At 39.1% G+C, this 23,429-nt stretch overlaps 1 protein-coding gene across 11 annotated transcripts in view; it reads left to right on the top strand.

The window, feature by feature from the left end:
* ablim2 (actin binding LIM protein family, member 2) overlaps nt 1-18,526 on the top strand; it is a 118,678-nt gene extending 100,152 nt beyond the window's left edge. For all 11 annotated transcript variants that reach the window (XM_028475125.1, XM_028475131.1, XM_028475128.1 and 8 more), the window contains 7 exons: nt 1,240-1,277; nt 1,423-1,531; nt 6,160-6,218; nt 6,311-6,371; nt 6,665-6,672; nt 6,766-6,846; nt 17,002-18,526. In XM_028475125.1, coding sequence (XP_028330926.1) covers nt 1,240-1,277; nt 1,423-1,531; nt 6,160-6,218; nt 6,311-6,371; nt 6,665-6,672; nt 6,766-6,846; nt 17,002-17,115 — 470 coding nt within the window. In that variant the 3' untranslated portion in view covers nt 17,116-18,526. The remainder of the gene's footprint in view (nt 1-1,239; nt 1,278-1,422; nt 1,532-6,159; nt 6,219-6,310; nt 6,372-6,664; nt 6,673-6,765; nt 6,847-17,001) is intronic.
* The last annotated feature ends 4,903 nt before the right edge of the window (nt 18,527-23,429 follow it).

Raw genomic sequence — 23,429 nt, 5'->3', positions numbered from 1 at the left:
CACCCAACATCAAGATTTATCAGCTTTTTGGTCATAATTGCCTAAATCTGAATAAAGGTAAAGAGAGATGATACATATACATTTCAAAAGATATGACAGGGAATAAATGAGACAACATAGATTTTGTAATTTTTTTTTAAACCATCAAACATTCAATTAAATTATTGTAGCATTGATATTGATGATATATTTCAATCCAAATAAAATATTAATAATATCTGAATAAAACAGATTGGAAACCTGCAGAGACCATGTTGACATCTTGGAATCTGTATCAACATTAGTTATTATTCATATCAACTACAATTGGAGTTAGATTTATATTATGTTATGTTGATACTTTTACTCAATGGCATTTCAAACCTTTATTATGAAGGTCTCAGAAGAACTCAATGTCAGAAAACCTCCTGTGCTGTTTGTTTCTCCTTTCTTAGGTATAAATCATTTACACCTCATCTGACGTCTGTAATTGTTCATCGATAGGTTTGGTGACAGCATCTTAAAGTCACAAAAAATGTTGAACTAATTTACTAAAAAGTGTACAAATGCAAATCTTATTGACCCTCATCTCACTAAGATTTTTAGTTTTTAACCATCTAATGGCGCATTTCCACTGGCAGTATCGGCTCTCCTCGGCTCAGCTCTACTCTCTTTTTGCGCGTTTCCACTGGGAGAAAGTACCTCCTCCCTGGTACCTGGTGCTGCTTTTTTAGTACTTCCTTCATTGAGGTTCCAAAAATAGCAGCCCTGGTCTGAAAATGTGAGGTAGGCTCAAAGCAGACACTGATTTGGTCTGAGAATCATCACAGCGTAGAGTCATCAAGTCAGCATTTGGCCACCAATGATTTCTGTTGATGATCTTGCGCGGATGGCAGCAAAAAAGTGCAATCAGTGGTGTCTGGCAGTTTCACGTATCAGATTGGTGCTCAATGGAAACGCTCCGCAAAAACAGTATGGGGTCCCGAAAGTGAGGAGTGTGGCGCCGTGTAGAGCCGATACCGCCAATGGTTCATGTAGTACTTAGTTTGTCATGGCTAGGTATTACAATTCAGGTTGGTACGTGTTCACTTCTCCACTGGCCAAACTTCCACAGGTTAGCGTGTAGCTCTTTGTGTCAAAGTTCCTGTACTGTCTGTTTGCAGCTGATGCTTTACACTGCTGTGTTGGGTAGAGGAGCTAAGGGCTATCTGAACCAGCTCTAAAAACTCACACATCCTTTAACATCTGACTGTTTTGCAGCTTCTAGAACATCCTGGCAGGATGGGGAGGATAGCAAGGTGGGTCAGAGTGAACCAAACATTTCGCCTCAAGGCATTTCTGAAACATTAGTAATGCTCCACATCCATGAACTAATTTACTAACTTCCACTTTGCCGCCATCCATCACTTCTTTGCACCTTTCTGTCCACCCACGGCTCTACAGAGAACCAGCTGGATGATCCTCAAGAGTGAGATCGATGGTCAAATGGGAGCTGAAGATCTGGATCCACGGAAGTCTACATGCAGTCTTCCTACAGACACCTCGCAGCCCAGTGAGTCACCACCATCATCTATTAATATAACTATGGAAAGCCGTTTGAGCATAAATGTGATATCAGTGATATGAACCATATTTAAGCGCTACTTGTGCTCAAATTGTGACTGTTTTTGTTTACTCGTACACAGATACACTTTACTAGTGAAGCAAATAGTGTCACTAGTTCTACTAGTACTCAGAGGTGAAAGTAACGGATTACTAGTACTCACATTACTGTGATTGAGTAGGTTTTATGGATACGTTTTAAAAGAAGTAATTTCAGAATCAGAATCAGAATCAGAATCATCTTTATTGGCCAAGTGTATGTTGTACACACGAGGAATTTGACTCGGTCAACTGTGTTCTCTCCAATAGTGAAACATTCAATAATAAACAATCAACTAGAAGAGATGATAATAAGTATAAACATAAGTATAAATATAAACAGTAGTTAGACTAGAATGTGCAAATAACAAGATGATGATAATAATAATAATAATAATAATAATAATAATAATAGTATAAAAAAAATAAACAAATACAAAATAAAAATTAAAAAAAAATAAGATAAAAGAAGGAAAAAAAATAATAGAAAAGAAAGATAATAATAAAATATAATAATAATAAAGGAAAATAGTGCAGTAGAGCATTGATAAGTAGTGCAGTAGAACATTTAAATTAAAGGTATGTACATGAACATTCTCAGTGACAGATTGATCCAGGGTTGTTATGTTTGGTTCCAGGGTTTTTCCACAGAAACAGGACTGACACTCTTTGACTGTTTAGTGTTGATCAGAGTGACAGCCTGGGGGAAGAAACTGTTTTTATGGCGGGTTGTTTTGGCGTACAGTGATCTGTAGCGTCTGCCAGAGGGGAGGAGTTTAAACAGATTGTGTGCAGGGTGGGAGGGGTCTGCAGTGATGCTACCTGCCCGTTTCCTGACCCTGGACAGGTATAAGACTTGGATGGAGGGCAGATCAACACCAATGATCTTTTCTGCAGTCCTGACTATCCTTTGTAGTCTGTGTCTGTCTAGTTTGGTTGAAGATCCAAACCAGACAGTGATGGAGGTGCACAGAACAGATTGAATGATGGAGGTGTAGAACATGATCAGCAGCTCCTGGGGCAGGTTGAACTTCCTCAGCTGACGCAGGAAGTACATCCTCTGCTGTGCCTTTTTCCTGGTTGAGTCTATGTGGGAGGTCCACTTCAGGTCCTGTGAGATTGTGGATCCCAAGAACCTGAAGGAGTCCACGGTAGCCAATTCCCTATTTAAAATGGTAAGGGGGGGGAGTGGGGGGGGATTTCTTCTGAAGTCCACTGTCATCTCCACGGTCTTGAACGGGTTCAGTTCCAGATGGTTCTGACTGCACCAAAGAGCCAGCTGTTCCACCTCCCGTCTGAAGGCAAACTCGTCCCCGTCCCGGATGAGACCGATGACGGTGGTGTCATCTGCAAACTTCAGGAGTTTCACAGAGGGGTCCCCTGAGGTGCAGTCATTGGTGTAGAGGGAGAATAGCAGTGGGGAGAGAACACACCCCTGGGGGGCGCCAGTGCTGAGTGACCGGGTGCCAGATGTGATGCTTCCCAGCCTTACTGGCTGCTTCCTGTCAGTCAGGAAGTTGGTGATCCACTGACAGGTGGAGGCCGGCACTGTGAGCTGGGTGAGTTTCTGGTGAAGGATGTCCGGGATGATGGTGTTGAATGCAGAGCTGAAATCCACAAACAGGATCCTAGCGTAGGTCCCTGGGGAGTCGAGGTGGTGCAGGATGTAGTTCAGTCCAATGTTGACTGCATCCTCGACAGACCTGTTTGCCCGATAGGCAAACTGCAGGGGGTCCAGCAGGGGTCCTGTGATGTCCTTCAGATGGCTCAGTACCAGCCTCTCAAAGGACTTCATGACTACAGACGTCAGAGCAATGGGTCGATAGTCATTAAGTCCTGTGATGGCAGGTTTCTTGGGGACTGGGATGATGCTGGAACTTTTGAAGCAGGAAGGTACTTCACACAGCTCCAGTGATGTGTTGAAGATCCGTGTGAAGATGGGAGCCAGCTGCTCAGCACAGGCTTTCAGGCAGGAGGGAGATACTCCGTCTGGTCCTGGAGCCTTTTTGATCTTTTGTTTTTTGAATAGCTGGCACACATCTCTTTCATTGATCTTCAGGGCAGGTGGGGGGACAGAGGGAGAGGTAGGGGGGGAAGTAGGGGGAGCAGGAAGGGCAGAGTCCAGGTGATGGGCTGATGCTAATGAGCTGGGGGGTGGGTGTGAAAACCTGCAGTAGAAGCTGTTCAGGTCTCTAGCTAGTCTTTTGTTACCAGTAGGGTGGGGGGAGGGTTTCCTATAGTTGGTAACTTCATGCAGGCTTTTCCACACTGCAGAGGGATCTTTGTTTGAGAAGCTTTGTTTTAGCTTCTCAGTGTAGGACCTCTTGGCTACTTTGATCTCCCTGGATAGTGTGTACTTGGCTTGCCTGAACAGGTCCCTATCCCCACTCCTGTAGGCTTCCTCCTTAGCCTGACGTAGCATCCTAAGTTGAGGTGTGAACCAGGGTTTGTTGTTGTATGTGCAGAAAGTCTTGGTCTGCACACACATGTCCTCACAGAAGCTGATGTATGATGTTACAGTGTCAGTCAGTTCATCTAGGTTGTCTGATGCAGCTTCAAAAACACTCCAATCAGTGCAGTCAAAGCAGTCCTGTAACTCCTGCTTTGACTCCTCTGTCCACCTCTTTACAGTCCTTACTACAGGTTTAGCAGATTTAAACTTCTGCCTGTAGGTCGGGATGAGGTGAATCAGACAGTGATCAGAGAGCCCCAAAGCTGCACGGGGAACAGAGTGATATGAATCCTTTATTGCAGTGTAGCAGTGGTCCAGTGTGTTAGCACCCCTGGTGGGGCACTTTATATGTTGTCTGTATTTAGGGAGTTCGTGGGTTAGATTTGCTCTGTTAAAATTGTTACATTTCTACACCCAACCGTTACTGAGTAAATTATTATATTTTGTGATTTTCATGGTCTCTCATTAAACGTAATTTATATGTTTTTAGTCGTGACATTTCTGGTCAATGTCCAGCCACTTTCTTAGGTTCAGGTTGTGGTTTCTACCTATTATGTTGTTACCTACATGTAGGGCTGGGCAAAGAACTGATTTACGTGATTTATCGAATTTGTAGATAAAAACGATTTTTTTATTTTAAATTTTGAAATTTAAATTTTTTTTCCCATCACAGTTTTTTTCTGACTTTTTCGCATTCCATGCTTGTGGGTTACCGTAGCGCGATGTGAGTTTAGGCTCTTTGTTTAGGCTATATGTGTGCCACATGCATGTTCAAATTTTTATTTGCACTATGCTGAGATGCTAAGATAAGAGTTATTGTTTTTTTTAATTGTAATGTTATAAAATATGTTGTTATCAGGAAATTTAAGCTACTGTGAAGTTGCTGTTGCATTTTTGCTTAAACCTGGGTTAAAGCTTGAAATTGTTGAATGGGATTGTTGTCTGAGTTTTAACTCTTGAGGACATTCACAGCAATAAAGTCGCACTTTTGACAATATATCTGACGTCTGCAGTCATTTTTAAGTGCTTTGAAGAAGAAAAAAACATGAAAATCAAATCAGAACTCTAAAAAATTGGAGAATTTTTTTTAGGCAAAATTGCCCAGCCCTACCCTAAATGTAGCTATATTTACAGCCTGAGATTTTTTTTTATTTTAAATTGAATTAATTGGTGTTATTTTATTTTTAAAAAAGAATTGTACATTTTGACAAACCTTGTATTTTATACAGATGCCTTTGTGGAAAATAAATTAAATTCCAATTGTGCAAAAATTAATCTCCTACATTTTAAGTTTATACATGAGATGTTTACTATATGCAAGGGAACCGTGGCAAGATTTATTACCAAAAATAAATGTGGGGGGTGAAAATAACTAGTAACTATTACATTGAGTACTACTTAACTTAGCTACTTTTTACTTGTACTTACATATTTTATGTATGAATTACTTGCACTTTTTCTTGAGTACAATTTCAATCAAGTAACAGTACTTCTACTTGAGTAGGATACATCAGTATTCCTTACACCTCTGCTAGTACGCCCCATATGCTAAATAATAAAGGGGCGGGGAAAAGAAAACTCAGGCTTACCAAAAGCTTTTGAAAATATTACAGCCAATCAGGGAGCTGAATTTCAATATTATCCCTCCCACTTCATTTGCATTAGGTCTACTCATACTGCTAGTGAATATTTTGGCTTTACTAGTACTACTAGTAGACTAAAAACACTCTACTTGTACTACTAGTGAATATTTTGAGTGTACTAATGCTACGAGTAAACAAAATTTTGGTTTTACTAGCAAATGTTTTTGCCGTACTATTGTGCGAGTAGACCTTACTAGTAAATCTACTAGTAGACTATTTTGAGTGCACTAGTATTAGTGAAGCTTTGAGTTTTTACTAGTAGCCTATTTTAAATCTACTAGTACTACTAGTAACACAAAATTGTCTGCTAGTACATGTAGTCCCACTTTCAGTATTTGTAGAGCTTAATTAAGGTTAATTTCACAGATATCAAACGCTTTTCCATATATAGCAAATAAGCAACGTGAAAAAAAAAAACAGTAAATCATGTGCTTTCTGTCCCAGACTTTGCCTACAATAAGTCTGCATCTTTACCCGGCTATGGAAGGAATGGCATCTATAAGGTGAACCATCAAGTTTTGAAAAAAAAAAAGGTGACGTAACTAGATTATGGGCTGAGACTTTTGTGTCTTAAGTATTGTGGTGTGTGTTGTAGGCTGCTGAGATGGTCGAGAATGAGGTGGATCAGGACTCACACAGCTGGGGAGGCATGAGAGGTGAGAATGACTACAACTCCATTCATAAATTGGCCAGTAGACGTCGTAGCTTAGCACTCGAGAGTATTTTACCGTGTTGTATAACGCACAGACAACATAGACTATAGTCGATTGCTAAGATAAAGAAGAACAAAGTAAATAATAGTAGCAATTTCTTTTTTTAAATTTTAATAAGTTTTTTTTTGCCATTTGTTATCATTATCTATAAAGTGTAACATTGATCAACATAATCCAAACTGTATTCCAAGTTCCAGCGGACTAATCATTTTTTACTCTCTTGTTTTTCTCCTCAGAGTACAAGGTAAGAGTTACTTTATCATTTCATATTTGTGGCATTTGTGTTTGAATGGAAGAACTTAATGTTTTTGTACAAATGTTTTTTGCTGTGAATCAGACCTACCCGTATGAAATGTTGGCGGTGACGCACAGAGTGAAAGTCAAGCTTCCCAGAGACGTGGATCGCACCAGACTGGAGGTAAGCTTTGAATTTTGACTTACTTTTGACATAGGTTGACATAGGTTCATGTAAATACATTTTAATGCAAATACCATGAGACAAACTGAAAACACCTTTGACACATTCCATATTTGTAGGTAGAGTAATACTCCATGGATGGATGGTGTAGGAAATGCACAGTAGTTTGCATTAAACAATTACAGTCCTTTTTCAAGTGTTTGATAGTATTTATTACCTTCAGGCGATCAGGTCAGACTCTAGAATCTGTTGTATTTGGGGATTTTCCTTAAATCTAATTTCCTTATTTTAAACATTCAGTAATAACATGTATTATTGTTCAGCTGTATAAAGCATTCTCCGAGCTTGTATGTACACAGAAAAATACTGCACAAACAAAACATTACATGTTTGATAATGAGTAGAAAATAGTATACGCTTAAAAGCACCTTTACGTAATGTTAAAAATTAAAATGTAGTATTTCAGATATGTAAATAGTCTCACACCCTCTGTCCATGCACTTCTTTAAGTAATGTGGAAAGACAATCAGCAGAAGAGCCACACCTGAGTGGAAACAGGAGGAAGGGGATCCTTATCACTTTCTCACAATTACTGACAAGACAGAAACAGGGAATAAACCAATCAGTTTCAGTTCTCGTACGTGATGCTGATATCCCTGATAATCAGCACTTCCTTGATTTAAGTGGGGAGAGGGGTAATTACATCATCAGGGTCTTTAGGTGGGCCCCCTCCTTCACCGATATTTTGTTGATAGGCCCAATGCATACCTCCAGAGGGTTCAACAGCAACACCTGTTGTCCCAGGTGAGCCCCCTTCTGCTTTTACCCCTCTTTACTGTTCTTTGCAGCCTAGTTGGGGTCCTTTCTCCTTATCCAAATCCGCCTGCTAGTTTGCTCTGCTACCTCTGACAATGATCTGGTGGCTTTCCTGAGGGCCTTTTCCGCAAACTCCTCCCCTTCAGGAGCTTTGCAATGGATGTGGCCACAAATCCGCTGCACCCAACCGGGAGCACCTGTGTATATGCCAGTCTTGTAGTTGTGCCTTAAAAGCTAAATAAGTGTACAGCTTTTTTCGTTCGCACACTTCACTCACTATGTCCTCCCATGGTACGGTTAGCTACACGATGAACAGGGATTTCTGAGCTTGACCACAAAGTAAGATCTGGCCTGAGATTGGTGTTCAAGATCTCAGGTGGAAACTTAATTTGCTGATCAAGATCAATCTGCATTTTTCAGTCCCTTGTGACTGCTATCCACTCTTGCTGCTGGTTTAACTGGGCCCTGTCCTACTCTCACGAATGGGGTAGTGGATGGATATCTGGATGTTGGGTGAGGGAGGGCATTGGTGGACGTTTGTTTTCCTTCCAGAATGATTGCCAGTTGGTGTAAGACTTGTAACGGCCTTGGGACAGACTGGTTTTTCAACCGGTGAAGATGTGCCTGAGATTTGCTGGGATTTGGCAGAGAAGGCATGCTGGATCTTCTCCAAACCAGTGATTAAGATTCTTTTGTGTATGAAGAACATCGTAGGTCTTTCCAAGTGAGCTTACGGTACTCCAGGTTTTCCTAGGCAGTCCATTGACCTTGTTTGGCTTGTGGCACAGTGCCGGACCTCAGTAACTACCAGCTTTCTCCTCCCTGCAGGGGTTGCCTTGTGCCATGTAGGTCGACTTGTCCCGAGTCCAAACCCACCTCTCCCTTGTTGCACCTGTCCCACTATGTCTCCATGCCTGAGAGCAGATTATACTTGCGATACAGCCTCAGCTGGGGTCCACGTCTTCCCAGTTGTCTGTCTGGGAGAAGCTGTTTGTATGGCTGCATCTTGAAACTCTGCCAGGGTCATGTTCAGCCTCAATTTGGTGCACTTGTATTCTTCAGTGAGGCTAGAGACCGGCAGTTCCAGAGCACCGTGTCCATACAGCCCAATGTTACTGAGGCAACTCGGGAGTCCCAGACACTTCTTGATGTATGCAGCCACTGTTCTCTCCAATTTCTAAACTTTGGAGATTTGGGACTCGTACATATTAAAAGGCCACATCAGGCAGGGGAGCAACCCAAACTGCAGACACTACAGTTTCAACTTGCGGAAGTGGAATCTTGTCAATACTGACCAGGCCTTTGATGGATTCTTCCCTCTGTTGGTTGTATTGCTTTGAGGCTTGCATTGTACCACCACCCTAGGCTCTTGACTGGCAGCTCTGATACAAGTGGAATGTGTGTTTCATTGATGTGGAACTTCTGGTGGATAAGCTTTCTTTTAATGATGGATATGCTCCTGGATTTGCTGGGTTTCAACTTCATTATTGCACATGCAATGTTGGAATGAACCATCTCCAACAAGCGTTTTGTACAGGTCAGAGTGGTCATGTCGTCTATATAGGCGCGAATCAGAGGTAGCTGCTGTCAAGCCTGCTAACGCTCTCCTCTGACTAGCCCATCTAGATGCCCTAATGATCACTTTCATTGCCATGGTAAAGGCCAGAGGGGATATGGTGCACCCTGCCATAATGCCCACTTCCAATAATTGTCATGATGTTATGTATTCCATAATTGTTATGCAGGATTGCAAACATATTATTAATATAACCAATAATAATAAATAACAACAACCAAACCAATTCACAAGACTAACAAAAGGGAAGGAAATTCCAACTCAAGAAAGATCCTACCGGGTTTTAAACGCATTCCCATTACCATTAAATTATAATAATTTATTGCAACACCAAATAAATAACATCCTCAAAAGTATGTCCCTGACATATATCTGTATCTACTAGGGGTGTAACGATACACAAAAATCATCGTTCGATACGGACCTCGGTTTTGAGGTCACGGTTCGATTCATTTTCGATACAGTATGGAACAAAATATAAAACATACATTTGCTTGTTGTTTATTCGAAACTTTGGTAAACCAACAATGTATTTAACATTATGCAGAATATGAAAATAAAGTTTAAAAAAAAATACAATACTTGTAAAGTGCTGCCTGGTAATAATATTCTCAAACAAAAAATACATTAATAATTATAGAAATAAGCTCACAACTTGTTAACAGCTTTTAACAAACAAAAAGTACAGCACAATCCAGCATGTAGCCCTTTACTTGTCCCACATTGTCTGCAGTAAGTACAGATCTGCTGGCAGTTACAAATGCAAAAAATACATTTGCTTGTTCATTCAAAACTTTAGTAAACCAACAATGTATTTGACATTATACAGAATATGAAAATAAAGTAAAAAAAATAAAATAAAATACTACTGTTGTAAAGTGCTGCCTGGTAATAATAGTATTCTCAAAAAAAAAAAAAATTAAAAATATCTCCGCCTTTTATTTTGTGTGTATATGTATGTGTGTATATATATATATTTATTTTTTATATATATATATATATATATATATATATATATATATATATATATATATTCTTTATGTTATTGTTATCATTGTTAGGTATTATCATTATCGTATTTAATTACTGTAAGTATGTTTTTCATTGCTTTTTGTGCCAATTTAATTTAAAGGGGTCGCTACAGAAAAATTTTGAGAACCACTGGACTATGACATGCAAGCAATTCACATTTTTACTCATTGGATGGTGCTGCAGTCACGTTCCTTAAATTCAAATTAAAAAGTAGCGACTTATAATGTGGAAGATAATGTTTGTTAATACCATAAAATAAAGTTTTGTGTAGCTGTTTGGGTTCTTCTTCTTGTTTGTGTATAGATGTACCCTATAAATACTGTAAGTAGAAACATACCGTGGTACAACCGATGTGTACTTTTGAGTTGTGCTTTGATTTTAAGGTGGTATATTTTTAGTTTTATGGTGGTATCTTTTTGGTTTTAAGGTGGTATCTCTAGTTTTAGGGTGGTATCTCTTTGGTTTTAAGGTGGTATCTCTAGTTTTATGGTGGTATGTTTTTGGTGTAAAGATGGTATCTCTAGTTTTATGGTGGTATCTCTTTGGTTTTAAGGTGGTATCTCTAGTTTTATGGTGGTATCTCTTTGGTGTTTAGGTGGTATCTCTAGTTTTATGGTGGTATCGCTTTGGTTTTAAGGTGGTATCTCTAGTTTTAGGGTGCTATCTATTTGGTTTTAAAGTGGTATTTGTAGTTTTAAGGTGGTATCTATTTGGTTTTAAGGTGGTATCTCTTTAGTTGTAAGGTGATATCTCTTTAGTTTTAAGGTGGCATCTCTTTGGTTTTAAGGTGGTATCTATTTAGCTTTAAGGTGGTATCTCTAGTTTTAAGGTGGTATCTCTTTACTTGTTAGGTGTTATCTCTTCGGTTTTAAGGTGGTATCTTTTTGTTTTAAGGTGCTATCTATTTGGTTTTAAGGTGGTGTCTCTTTGGTTTTAAGGTGGTATCTCTGGTTTTAAGGTGGTATGTCTTTAGTTTTACGGTGGTATCTCTTTAGTTTTAAGATGGTATCTCTTTGGTTTTAAGGTGGTATCTATTTGGTTTTAAGGTGGTATCGCTTTGGTTTTAAGGTGGTATCTAATTAGTTTTAAGGTGGTATCTCTTTAATTGCATTTTTTCACGGGGATTACTAGAAAACACCCTGGCGGAGGTCCCTCATCAATATCTAAGCTGTGGGGTGTTGTAGTGACCACACTGTGTCCTGAAGATGACAGCAGTACATCTTTAGATGAGAGATTAGCCACTGATGCTACCCAGCAAAAGAGGAAGAAACAGGAACGAGTGAGATTATGGCGCTACAGAGTGATATTGTGACGTATCCAGCAGCTTACAGCTCCACATACTAACACAGAACATGTATGGACATGAGTATATTATTGATAATGTTGAGATGGTGAGATAAAACCATCAACTAACCGGGCCAAACGGGAGGGGGGTACAAAATACCCTCAGCCTGTGAGCCAGATAGCAAAATAATAGGTGACATCTAGGAGGTAGCAGCGCAACTTTGGATGAGAGATCATCAATGCTCAGTAGAGCTAAGAGGGAGAGAGGAAAGGCCTTTACAAGACAGAAAATGGCACTACGTATGAGAGTTGACGTTCCCAGCAGCGCACACTCGACCAGAGCATGTGTGGAACTCATGGATAGTGTGGCGATGGTGAGATAAAACAATCAAAAAAAAAACGGGGAACGCAGTGACACTCTGCATGTCCGGGAAGTAGAGGAAGTTGCGTGTGTGCAGCCTGATGGGAGAGAAACTTGGAGGAATGCCAAAATTCAACTCTGACCCAGATAGCAAAATAATAACAATTTTGCCATCAAAAGCCTGGTCTCAGTATTTTTTTTTTTTGTTTTGTATAAGGAAACAATGTTCAGATGTTAGAGTTGTCACTAAGGCAAAAAAAATAGCTTTATAGTCACTGACTTGCTTTTAAGGTGGTATCTCTTTGGTTTTAAGGTGGTATCTATTTAGTTTTAAGGTGGCATTGCTTTGGTTTTAAGGGGGTATCTCTTTGGTTTTAAGGTGGTATCTCTTTGGTTTAAAGGTGGTATCTCTTTGGTTTAAAGGTGGTATCTATTTGGTTTTAAGGTGGTATCGCTTTGGTTTAAAGGTGGTATCTATTTGGTTTTAAGGTGCTATCTATTTGGTTTTAAGGTGGTATCTCTTTGGTTTAAAGATGGTATCTATTTGGTTTAAAGGTGGTCTCTATTTGGTTTTAAGGTGGTATCTATTTGGTTTTAAGGTGGTCTCTATTTGGTTTTAAGGTGGTATCTATTTGGTTTTAAGGTGCTATTGCTTTGCTTTCAAGGGGGTATCTCTGTGGTTCCAAGGCGGTATCTCTTTGTAAGCAATGGTGAGAATTAATTACACATGGTTTAACCTTAGCTGAACACTTTCGAATAAATGGCTTTATGTAGTTATGTTCCTAAAGTCAGTTATTTGTGCGTAGAAATGGGAATACATATGGATGGCTGTTCATCATAGGAATGGGATCCACACAAGGTTCCTGCTGCTTAACAGAAGGTTTTCCTTGCCGCCATGATGAATTCATGTTGGGTGTGGGATACATATGTATGTGTATATACGTATATATGCATATGTGTGTATCCATAAAATGAAGAGTCCGTCCTTAAGACTGCTCTACTGTAAAGTGCCTTGAGATACCATTGGTTATGATTTGGCGCTATACAAATAAAGATTGATTGACATATTATTGTGTTATACTAAGTTATTCCTCTCAATAAGTGATGGCACACAAAAGGTAAAATCAACTCTCCACATTTCGCTTCATGTTGTCTCTAAAGCCTCTCCCCATGATAGGACTCCCCAGGCGTGGTTTGGGTGTTGAAGTGTCAGTGGTGTCACTGGTCCTTATAATACTGGAGTCTATGTAGCTCAGGGAGAAACATTCACCCTAGCTGACCCAAAATGCAGCTGGCTCTCCAACCTAATCTGTCACTCAAAGTGCCAATACTCGGCGTCAGGGTTCGATTCATAGAAACCCTTCTGTGCTTGAAATGTAGGACAGCTTACAGCTTCACGGTTATTCTTTATATTGTGTTTTTTTACGATAGCTCAGAATGAAAGAACCTCTCTAAAGGGAGAGTTAATTTTGGTCAGTGGTATTTGAATGAGTGCAGATGCAGGTCTGTTGTAGGTATCATCCTCTCAATGTAATCATGGGTGCTTTGGGACTTTCCTAACAGCAGAGAAATATCTGACCTCAAATACTCTGTTTCCTTTTTTCATGCATCGGCACTAGGATATTGTGAAATATTATGACACAATGTAAATAAAGCTGATCCAGATGTTTTGATTCTTTTTATATTGAATTTAGGTCCCACAGACCCTCTTAACAAGCAAAGAGTCAAGGGAAATCTGGACGTTGTTGTCAGTCGACAACATTGCACACTACTTATTTTTCTCTGTCATGGCTCTTGGCTTGGCTTCTCACACTGACTTCACATCTTTGGCACAATAAAGGAAATGCAAGCCTTCATCACTGCCTCACACCAACAAGGCAATACCTCTCATCTTTTTAAATAAAGTTATGCTTGGCAAGCTACGGACTCACATGTGCCATCTTTGTTATAACAGTCTCAGCAAAGTTTCCCAGAGAGGGAGCTGTTTTACAAAATTTCACAATAAGAGAGTGCTGTAGTTTCACAACTGTTGCTTAGTTTGATTCTATGAGCTTGAAACCTAGAGATACATAGAATAAAAGCAATCCAAACATTATAAAAGAAACCTTATGTACCTTATTGTCCACTACCAATGAGACTTGGTTTCCCATTGCCTATTTTTACTGTATTAGTGGCAATAAAGCCCTCTTCCATCATGTACTGTAGAAAACCACAAGGATTCTTAGGCTTTTCTTGAGGCTTATTACTGTATTGAGGGAAACAAAACAATATCTGGTTACATACAGTATCTTTTTGTCCTCTCCAGTAGGAATAATTAAATAGTGTCCAACATGGCTCAAGTTTCAAATGAACTTTTGCCAAGAACTTTTTTTTCTGTCTAGATGCCCAAAACAGCCATGTGTGCTTGGAGCCGAACCACATTAATCTAATCGTCATATGTGACGCAACATGAGAAAAGCAGGAACAAGTCACCCAGGGGGCGTTTTGAGTTATTTTCAGGTTCTGAAATGATGCCACACACACAGAAATCAAAGAATATTTGAATAAGTTATGACCTTTTGACCTTTAGTACATAAGAGAGAATTTCTTCCTCAAAGATTATGAAGTTTTTCTCACCTCTTGGAGCAGCCAGCTGAGGGGCAGTAACAATAGCTATGCATTTGCATTACTTTGAATTAACCCAACCCCCCCCCCAGCAATTGCTGTCAATAGCTCTTTCAATAATGCAATTCATAACTACAATTATTACCTTTGTCTTCAGTTTAAGGTTGAATCAAAGTGCAACGTTCATTCAGAAACACAGTTTGATTTAAAAACACACTTCCTGAAGCAGCAATAGTCTGACTCAATCAGAATAGATGCTTAAGTAGCCATGTGATTTACTTCAACATGTAGTTTATTGACTGAAAACAATAACAACAGTGTGTGAATAGCCAAAGACAATTGCTATATAATCAGCTGTTGGAATGCCACACCCCCAAACAAGGAAGCCACTCGGCACTAAAACAAGCCCTTTTCAAAGGCAAAGGTTTGTAAAAAACAACAACAAAAGAAGAAAATCAGTATTTTCTCAGAAAAGGAAGGTCTTTGTGTTTTTTCTCAGTTTCTCTCATGCCGACTTGTTCCTGGTTTTCTCATGGCACTTCACATATTTTATAAAGTGTGGTATTAAGCCTACGATAACAAATCATCAGGCATCCATAGAAAAACAGCACATTCCTCCTTTTACTGTGTCCCATCAAAACAATGGATTGGGATGTTTTTCTTCATGCTGCAAAGCGATCTCTCCACATTCCTTCTTCTGATAGTTATCATAGGCAGCAGGTGATTGGCTGTATTAGCGCTGCAGCCCTTTGATTTACTGCCACTCTGCTGCACACCAGGCAAGAAAGATTACAACACACAACTGCGTTCTTTGCCCTGAGCATAAATCTGCATAATGCATGTTTTAGTTTTAAAACAGTGAGTGCTGCAGTGCGAGTTTAGATGGTATTTTTTGTTTTTTGTTTGACTTGGACCAAGTTGAAAAAGCACATTTGGATTTAGTGTGTAATATTCAAAACAGAAGAAAATGCGTCAACAGCTCATGTGTTGAACACAAACATCAGATATGGGAATGTGAATGTGATGCTCCTCCTCTTCAACTAGGAAGGGAATCGAACCAGGAGTCAGACATCTGCCTCCAAGCGCTCCTGGTTATTTTCAAGAACAATGTCATGGGTTACATGTGCATAGTAGTTGCTAGACAAGAAGGTGGAAATATAGCCATCAACAGGCTACGGGCAGATACAGTTTCACCCTAAAAAGTTTAAGTAATGCAGTTCGCCTTACTTTCTGTGTAGCCAATCAGTGGGGGCTGGAGGCGGGACATTGCTACACAGACAAGAGTGGTGACTTCAGGCAGAGTGACACAGCTGTATAAATGCCACAGGAGTGTGTTTTAGTTTATTGGCTATTGGTGTATAAAACAGCTGATACTGATTATTATGAAAATGCAGAATTTCACAGATTATTGGTTGATCCTTAATCAAAAGTGTTACAGATTAAAAGTCATATATGCAAAGGACTTTAACTTTTTTTACTTTGTCAGAAGGTCCAATAAAGATTCAGTTTCAATTTTAAAAGAATTAGAATTATTTCATGGTTAAGGCGTTAGAAGGCTAAAAAAAAACCCAACACATTTAATTTTATGTTTTAGACCAGTCATAGGCAACTGGAGACCCTCGGACTAATTTTGTGCGGCCCCCAAATTAAAATTGTAATTCATGAAGTTGGAAGTTATATGAATCCCAATATAATACAAAAAACAACAGCAACATGCACAGAATGTCAGACAATCACATTTTTGTGGTCCTGACTGTGATAGAAGTGGCCATTTTCTGTTTTAGAAGGTTCATCTTTAATGTTTTGCAGCTTTAAAGCAGTGCTTTTTATTATTAATAATAATGATTTTAGAATGCTGCTTTTGATTTTACTGTTAACTCTTTAACTACAAAAACAACACTGAGACCGGGCTTTTAATGGCATTATTATTTTGCTATCTAGGTCAGAGTTAAATGGTTTGCTTACTGTATTTTGGCCTTCCTCCAAGTATCTCCCCCTTCATTTTCCACACACGTAACTTCCTCTTTCTCCCGACACGCAGAGACGACCCGTTTAGCCCATTTCGTTGATCGTTTTCTCTCACCATCACGACACTCTCAATAGTCCACTTAGTTCCACACATGCTCTGGTCGAGTATGAGCTGCTGTGAGCTTCATCATCAACTCTCGTAGCGCCATTTTCTGTCTCGTAAACTCCTTTCCTCTCCCTCTGAGCTCTGCCCATCACGGGTGATCTCACATCCAAAGGTGCGCTGCTGCCACCTTCAGGGCACAGTTGGTTACTGCATCACATTACAGCTTAGATATTGATGAGGGACCTCCGCCAGGGTGTTTTTTTAGTAATCTCCGTAAGAAAATCTAAATGAAGTAATATTACGTCAATGGCACTGAGCGTATGGATTTGAAATGACGTAATATTATGTCAGTGGCACTGAAAGTTGTCTGAACTAACAGTTTAGTGGCTGTTTGTTTTTCTTTCTCAGAGACATCTGTCACCTGAGGACTTCCAGCAGGTTTTGGGGATGACCCTGGAGCAGTTCGACCGCTTGCCTCTCTGGAAAAGGAACGACATGAAGAAGAAGGCGCGCCTTTTTTAAACAGCAATTCAAGCAACATCTCAACAAGCATCATGAATGGAAGCAAAGTCTATATATGCATCGCCATGAAAACCCCACTCTCCACCTATAACAGCGCCAAGCCTGCCGCCTGTGAAGCCCATGGAGAGGCGCTCCGTGCGACGACATTTCCACGACGCCGAGGCCGCGTTTGAGCTTTTCGTGCACACTGTGTCTGAATGTGTTGACTGGTGACCTTCGGGGGCAAGACGAGTAGCTGCGTTTTGCATGGCCTGTGTTGATGCTACCCGGCTCCCATGTGGTGTCTGCATCTGCCCCTACCCTGTTTTTAAACAATCATCGTGCTGCTTTCCTACAATGACAAAAAAAAAACGAAAAAAAACTTATTTTCTTCCAGGTTTTATGCTCCTGATCTTTACTCGTGACGTTTGATTTTCTTCTTGCTTCTGGTTTTTTGTCCTGTCTTTGTCGGTTTTCGTACATCACATCAACCGTTACAATGCAAGCCTATTCATTTGCAGAGTGTGAACGTGTCAGGTCCAAAGACAGGGATAGGTTCAGCTTCACAACATATTTATAGTTTTTCTTTTCAGTTCAGGTTCCTTCACTCATCGTATCATTGGCCTGCCAGTTTTGATAAGAGCACCCTGATATGTTTCAACGCGGCTTGGTCTTACGCAAGCCTCCTGTAATTCAGCACTGATAGAACAGCTGGAGGGCTAAACACCTCACATAACCTGTGATGGAGGAGGACAGAAAGCGTGTGCTTTCAGGAAAAACTATTTTTATAAGCTATTTTTGACTCGTTTGACAGAATTCTTGAACTAATCATGGGACAGAGCAGACAGGACTTTAGTTACACAACACATAACAGCTTCCTTTAAAAGTCAATACTCCAAATGTGCGATATCTTCTCATATTGAACGATCTGTGATATTTTTGTTGTTTGAAAGCCTTTGAGTTATTTAGCCATCAGATTTGCTTTATTTTGACGTTAAATTGATCAACTTGCCAACTAACCAGATGTACATGTGCATATATGAGATATATGTGTCTGCATAGGGCCATGGTGTATAACCCCGTATAGGCATGCATGAGGTTGGGGCATGAGAGGGTGTGTTCATTGAACTCATTTAGAAATGTAATGAAAACATTATCCTTCATGTATTTGGAGTGAGTGATTCTGGTCAGCTGCCTCCCTTTGCTCGTTATGTATTTATTTAAAATGCTATACAAAGTTTTATTTTGAAATCCCATGGCTGTAGTGTCCAATTAAATCATAGAGTGATTTTATGTTGAAGGGCAACATAACATTTTTTTGAGTTGACCCTGATTGTCAAAGCGATTTAATCTTGTAAGTGACTCACTAACTGTTATAAGTTGTCATGTCGTCTTTCTAATAATCATCTGCTATTAAAGCGCTTAAGCCAAACTGTGTCCTTGTTTTGAGTACATTTGTCACAAGAATGTTACAAAGCTTTCGGGTTTTTATTGACAAAAGGTTGGGAAGTTTGGGATCTAGTATAGCTCAACATGACAGAAATGTACACTAACTCAACTCCAGCTCCCATCCATAAGCACATAGTTTGTAAATGTGGTGTCTAATGGATGGAAACCTTGGATACTGCATCAGTGACGCTAACAGACTCGAAAACTGCTCCAAATCTGCAAACCACTTTCAAAAATGTCGGTATTTACAAAGTCTGGTTTTAGCATTCTTAGATTAGACTTGGGCTGCGTCCGAATAGTCCCTCCTATCTCCTTTCCTATCCACTGTTCCTTGAGCCCCGGAAGTGTTTAAGTGTTGGCCATGATAAAGAGCATTCATATTCTCTTTAAGCTCAGGAAAAGAGGCTCAATGCTTCCGTTTTTTACCTTCTTTAGCCTAGAAAACACTGATGCATCCTTTACCAAAGGAGACGAGATAATGCTGACCCATAATTCCGTGTCGTGACAACATTTAAAGGGAAATGCACGCTCTAGTGCTCATGGAAACTCACGATAAGTAACGGAAATCGTGTAAGTTACCAAAGCAATAATATGCCTTGAACAACTTCAAAAATATAGAAAATATATCTAAAACCCATGTTTTTTTGTATGTGAGACATATTATCAGATTATAGCTGACATTAAACAGACACTGTGGTTCAAGAAAAGGGATCAGAGACATTTTTAGCCACATTATGTTTTATTCATATTTCTGAGTGGAAGGTGAGTGTGAGCAACCATTCTCAATGTGACGTTCTCTTAGTTTCACTTTTGCCTCTTTTCCTTTGATTTACATTCAAACCTTGTGATTTTTTTAGATTATATCAGCGGAAAGTGTTTTAAATGAGCTTATTAGTCCATTTTCGTAAATTTGTAGCAGACGTCACTAACCTTCGCGGCCGTCAGATTATGACGTCACCTAGTTGAAGTGCGTCTGATTGTCAAAACAAACGTGATGCCCTTTCCCTATCTCCTCTCCTTTCACCTTTCAGTTACTTACATTCAGATTGCAGGCAAATGCAACCTGTAACTGATCTGTTAAAGACAGTTTGAACAGCACAAATCAGATTTTTTCAAATACAACCCAGGCCACTTTCATATGTGGTCCTAAATCTAATATGGATCTGATATTTTGCAATGCTACTCCTGTCTGAACGGCCAGGTAGCATGTATCCAACTCTTACATCTTTGAAATTCTATAAGTCTGCGTCCCAGGAGGAACGGTAGGAAAAACAGTGGAATGGAAAGTGGACAGTAGCTGAGTTTCCATTACCCTTAGAGAAGCGCAAAATCTAAATAGCACAATAAAAAATTGTATTGGAAACACCTGAATTTTGAAAAAAAAAAACACTCAAATATTGCTAAATAGTTTTTTATGCCTTCATGAGGAGGTGTTTCAGTCGTTTCGATATTAAAATGTGTCGCAAAAGCACTATGGAAACACCTTTTCTGCAAATTCAGGTCACAGGACGTGACGTACATGGTCACATGACCACATCTCTTCGAGTAAACATGACATGGTATGTGTAAACAGAAGAGGAGACCGGGACATGTCTTAGCATTATACTTTAAAATGATTACTGCCACATTAGACATGAAACAACAAAGAAACACAGAGTGTTATAAAGAGGTTTGTAGCATCCGTCTTTCTGGAGCAAAGTCTCGCGGGATGAGATATCCCGGGAGTTGCGAGGCTCCAGCCCAAAACAACCTTCAATGGAATCACCTTCAAAGCGCAATTATTCTTTGTTGACATGTAGAAATATCGCTTTTATTTTGCAAAAATCTGTAATTGAAACCAAGGTAGTGAGGTCTTTGAATGAATAAATCTTAGCAGCAAGACTCGATGCCTCCATAGTTACTTCCGTAAACTGCTGCTTGCTGCTACGTATTACCTCGGGATCTTTTTTGCACATGTGGGTCTATTCAGGTGTAATATGTATGAACAAGCATCAAAATAATCAGATTTCTCAAAAAAAAAATCTAAATTTTGCATGAAGACCTTTTTTTGAAAGTAGCCTTTGATCTCTGCTCGTGTGTGTGGATCCTTTCATCATAGTATCATATATAATTCAAAGTGATTGGAAAAATATAGTACACTTCCTGATGATAAGTTACAGTTGACTCCTGACAAAACTGTATTGTGTTTTTTTTTTTAGAATGACATAAAAACAATAGTTTAGTGTTAGCAAGCTACATATATCTAAAGTCTTTAATTATATCAAATGTGGGAATAAATTGCAGCGTTTTTGGTACATCCATCCAGTACACATACCATTTCCTGGTCTTGGTGAGACTTAAATTGAACCATGTGAAGCGTTTCAACTCGAACTCCGGCTTCATTTCAATTGAGCTCCAGTCAAGCACTCAAAGCTGGCAGAGAGCAGAGCTTTGGGTCCATTAGATGTTATCACTGCTGAACTAAATCCACAACAACAGTGTCTCCTTTTAGCAGTGTATAAAGGTAATAACAAGAGACAGCTGTCAGTGGGCTGAGTCAGATCACATGGTTTCAATCCTGGAGGAGAAGCAGCAGAATTGCATCATTGTCTTTATTCGGGATCAGCCTAAAATGTAATCATTTTGTAAAACTGTCAGATCACAGAAGTCTCCACATTATGATAGACTTTAAAATGAGCATTAACAGAGCCGCATGTGTCAGAGAGAGATAACAGCACGGAAATATTCGTCTTGAATGGTCATCATTGTATGACATCATCCCAATTATATTGGTCTTTTGTGTCGGGTACTTGCTGCTTTTCACCTACTCCTCCTCTAGTATTCCTAATATACGTAATACTTTTAAACATACTTCACAGACATCTGGATGAAACATTGAATGGTAGTGTATTCTTATGTCTCCACAACAATGCTTTGTTGAAGTAGTTACATTCCTGCTTGCTTGAAACACCCATTTGGGACAAGTTCTCCAATTCTTAGCAGCTGTTATGGGGGCTGTAGAGTCTTTACAACACAAACATGTTCGTCCTTCCAAATTTATTGCAGGAATCTGAGGCTTTACATTAAAACTGTAAAACATTGTTCAACTCTACATTGTAGCTCTGCATCTTGGGCTCCTTGTCTTTAAATCTTGTTGTTTTGCACTTCCAAGCCTTCACACGCCTTATGTTGCAAATCTTTAAGAACACAATAAAACTGTAAAAAATGAATGCAAAAGAGAAAAAAGTCAAACAGCATTGCGTAAACAAACATGTGTTTCTCAACAGCTATATTGAATTGGGCTCTAGCTGTGGAAGACGTTTCTTGAGTCTATCAAGTACCTATCGAGTCCTTGTGACACTGTGAGGGTCTTCTTTGGCTTAAAAAAATATTGAACTTTTAAACCTAAACTTCTTAATGATCTTATTTAAAAAGCAGTTATACTTCAATAAACATTAATATTTGAAAAAAAAAAAAAAAAAAAAAAAAAAAGCAGCTATACAAAGTCTTACATGCAAAGTTATATAAAGACAAAGGCAAGGCCTCTATGATTAGATTTTGACCAAAACAACATTGTATTTCAATCAAAACACTATGGCTCATGGCTGTGTTGGAAATGGCACACTCTGTACTCTGCACTACAAACTCAATGAGCATATACTGTCTACTAGTGATGTGTTCAAGACCACACTATTCGAGACCAAGACTTGCCCGAGACCAGAATGCACCGAGACCAAGACAAGACAAAGACTTTCGGGAGCCGAGACCGAGTCAAGACCAAGACCATAAACATTTTTTTTTTTTTTCAATTTAAAAAAATACATAAATAAATAAAATTATGACAAGGTTCAACAGTTAAATAACAATCTCTCTTTAATTTTAGTTTATTTTAAATACATTTGACGGACAAAAAAGGTGCCTGCAAAAAATTAACTAAAATATTAAAACTACTACTGCTACTGATAAATTCACAATTATTCTACATATTTGAAAACAAGATTTTTATGTCAGCTGAATGTACATCAAGTGTTTTAAAGTATTTCTGCCAAGAAATAATAATTCTTGATTCTGATTCTTTGAGTTGTGCAGGTCAACAGGTCACAGAGTTCACAAGATAATTTTTTAGTTTGAAAAAGGCTTTAAACAGGCATTTTTTATTCATTCACTTAGTTGATATAGTTTAATCTGGTTGCTGTAATGTAACTAGGATATTCAATTAACAAAGGTTTCCAACTGTAACTGTAAAAGTGAAACTTTCTGAATAAAACTACAAACAAGTTGTCAGCAGTGTAAAAAACATAGAGCTACAGATAGATGTGAAACTAAATAAAACAAACTCAAACCTTGGAACAGTCATGGGACAAATTAATCAATAGTTATTGTTGAGAATTATTATTATTATTCTGGATACAGTGGAAACAAAAACTATAAAAAAATAATTATATTGTGAACCTGTTTATATTGTAGGGAACATATTATATACAAAAATGTAATATGCCACACAAAAAAACACCACTTTAAAAAGAAAATAGACTAATATAAGACCTCTTTACAGTTATTTTAGTCATTCTGTGCTAGTGCAACTCTGCGGCGATGACGCACTGGTGACGACATAATCCAAGATGGCGGCGGCCCGGACTACAGCCGACACTATTTAAGAAGAGCCTTAAAAGACATGGATATAATGAAAAGAGTGGATGGACAGAGGCATGAACATGTTGACTTTCACACGGACACACACGGACTTATTAAACACACACGGACCTCAGTACACACGGTAAACGGAACAGGCTTCACCGGTCGGCTGGCACTAGGACCCAGAAGCAGAGTAAGTGCGTCCCCTGTCCAGCCTTCACAGTCTGTAATATCACAAGTTTATTATTTTACCTGTTGTTAGAGCTACTGTC

Source organism: Gouania willdenowi, chromosome 18, assembly GCF_900634775.1.
Source record: "Gouania willdenowi chromosome 18, fGouWil2.1, whole genome shotgun sequence".
Lineage (NCBI taxonomy): Eukaryota > Metazoa > Chordata > Actinopteri > Blenniiformes > Gobiesocidae > Gouania > Gouania willdenowi.
Note: the sequence above shows the minus strand (reverse complement) of the source record. Positions and strands in the feature narration are given on the sequence as shown.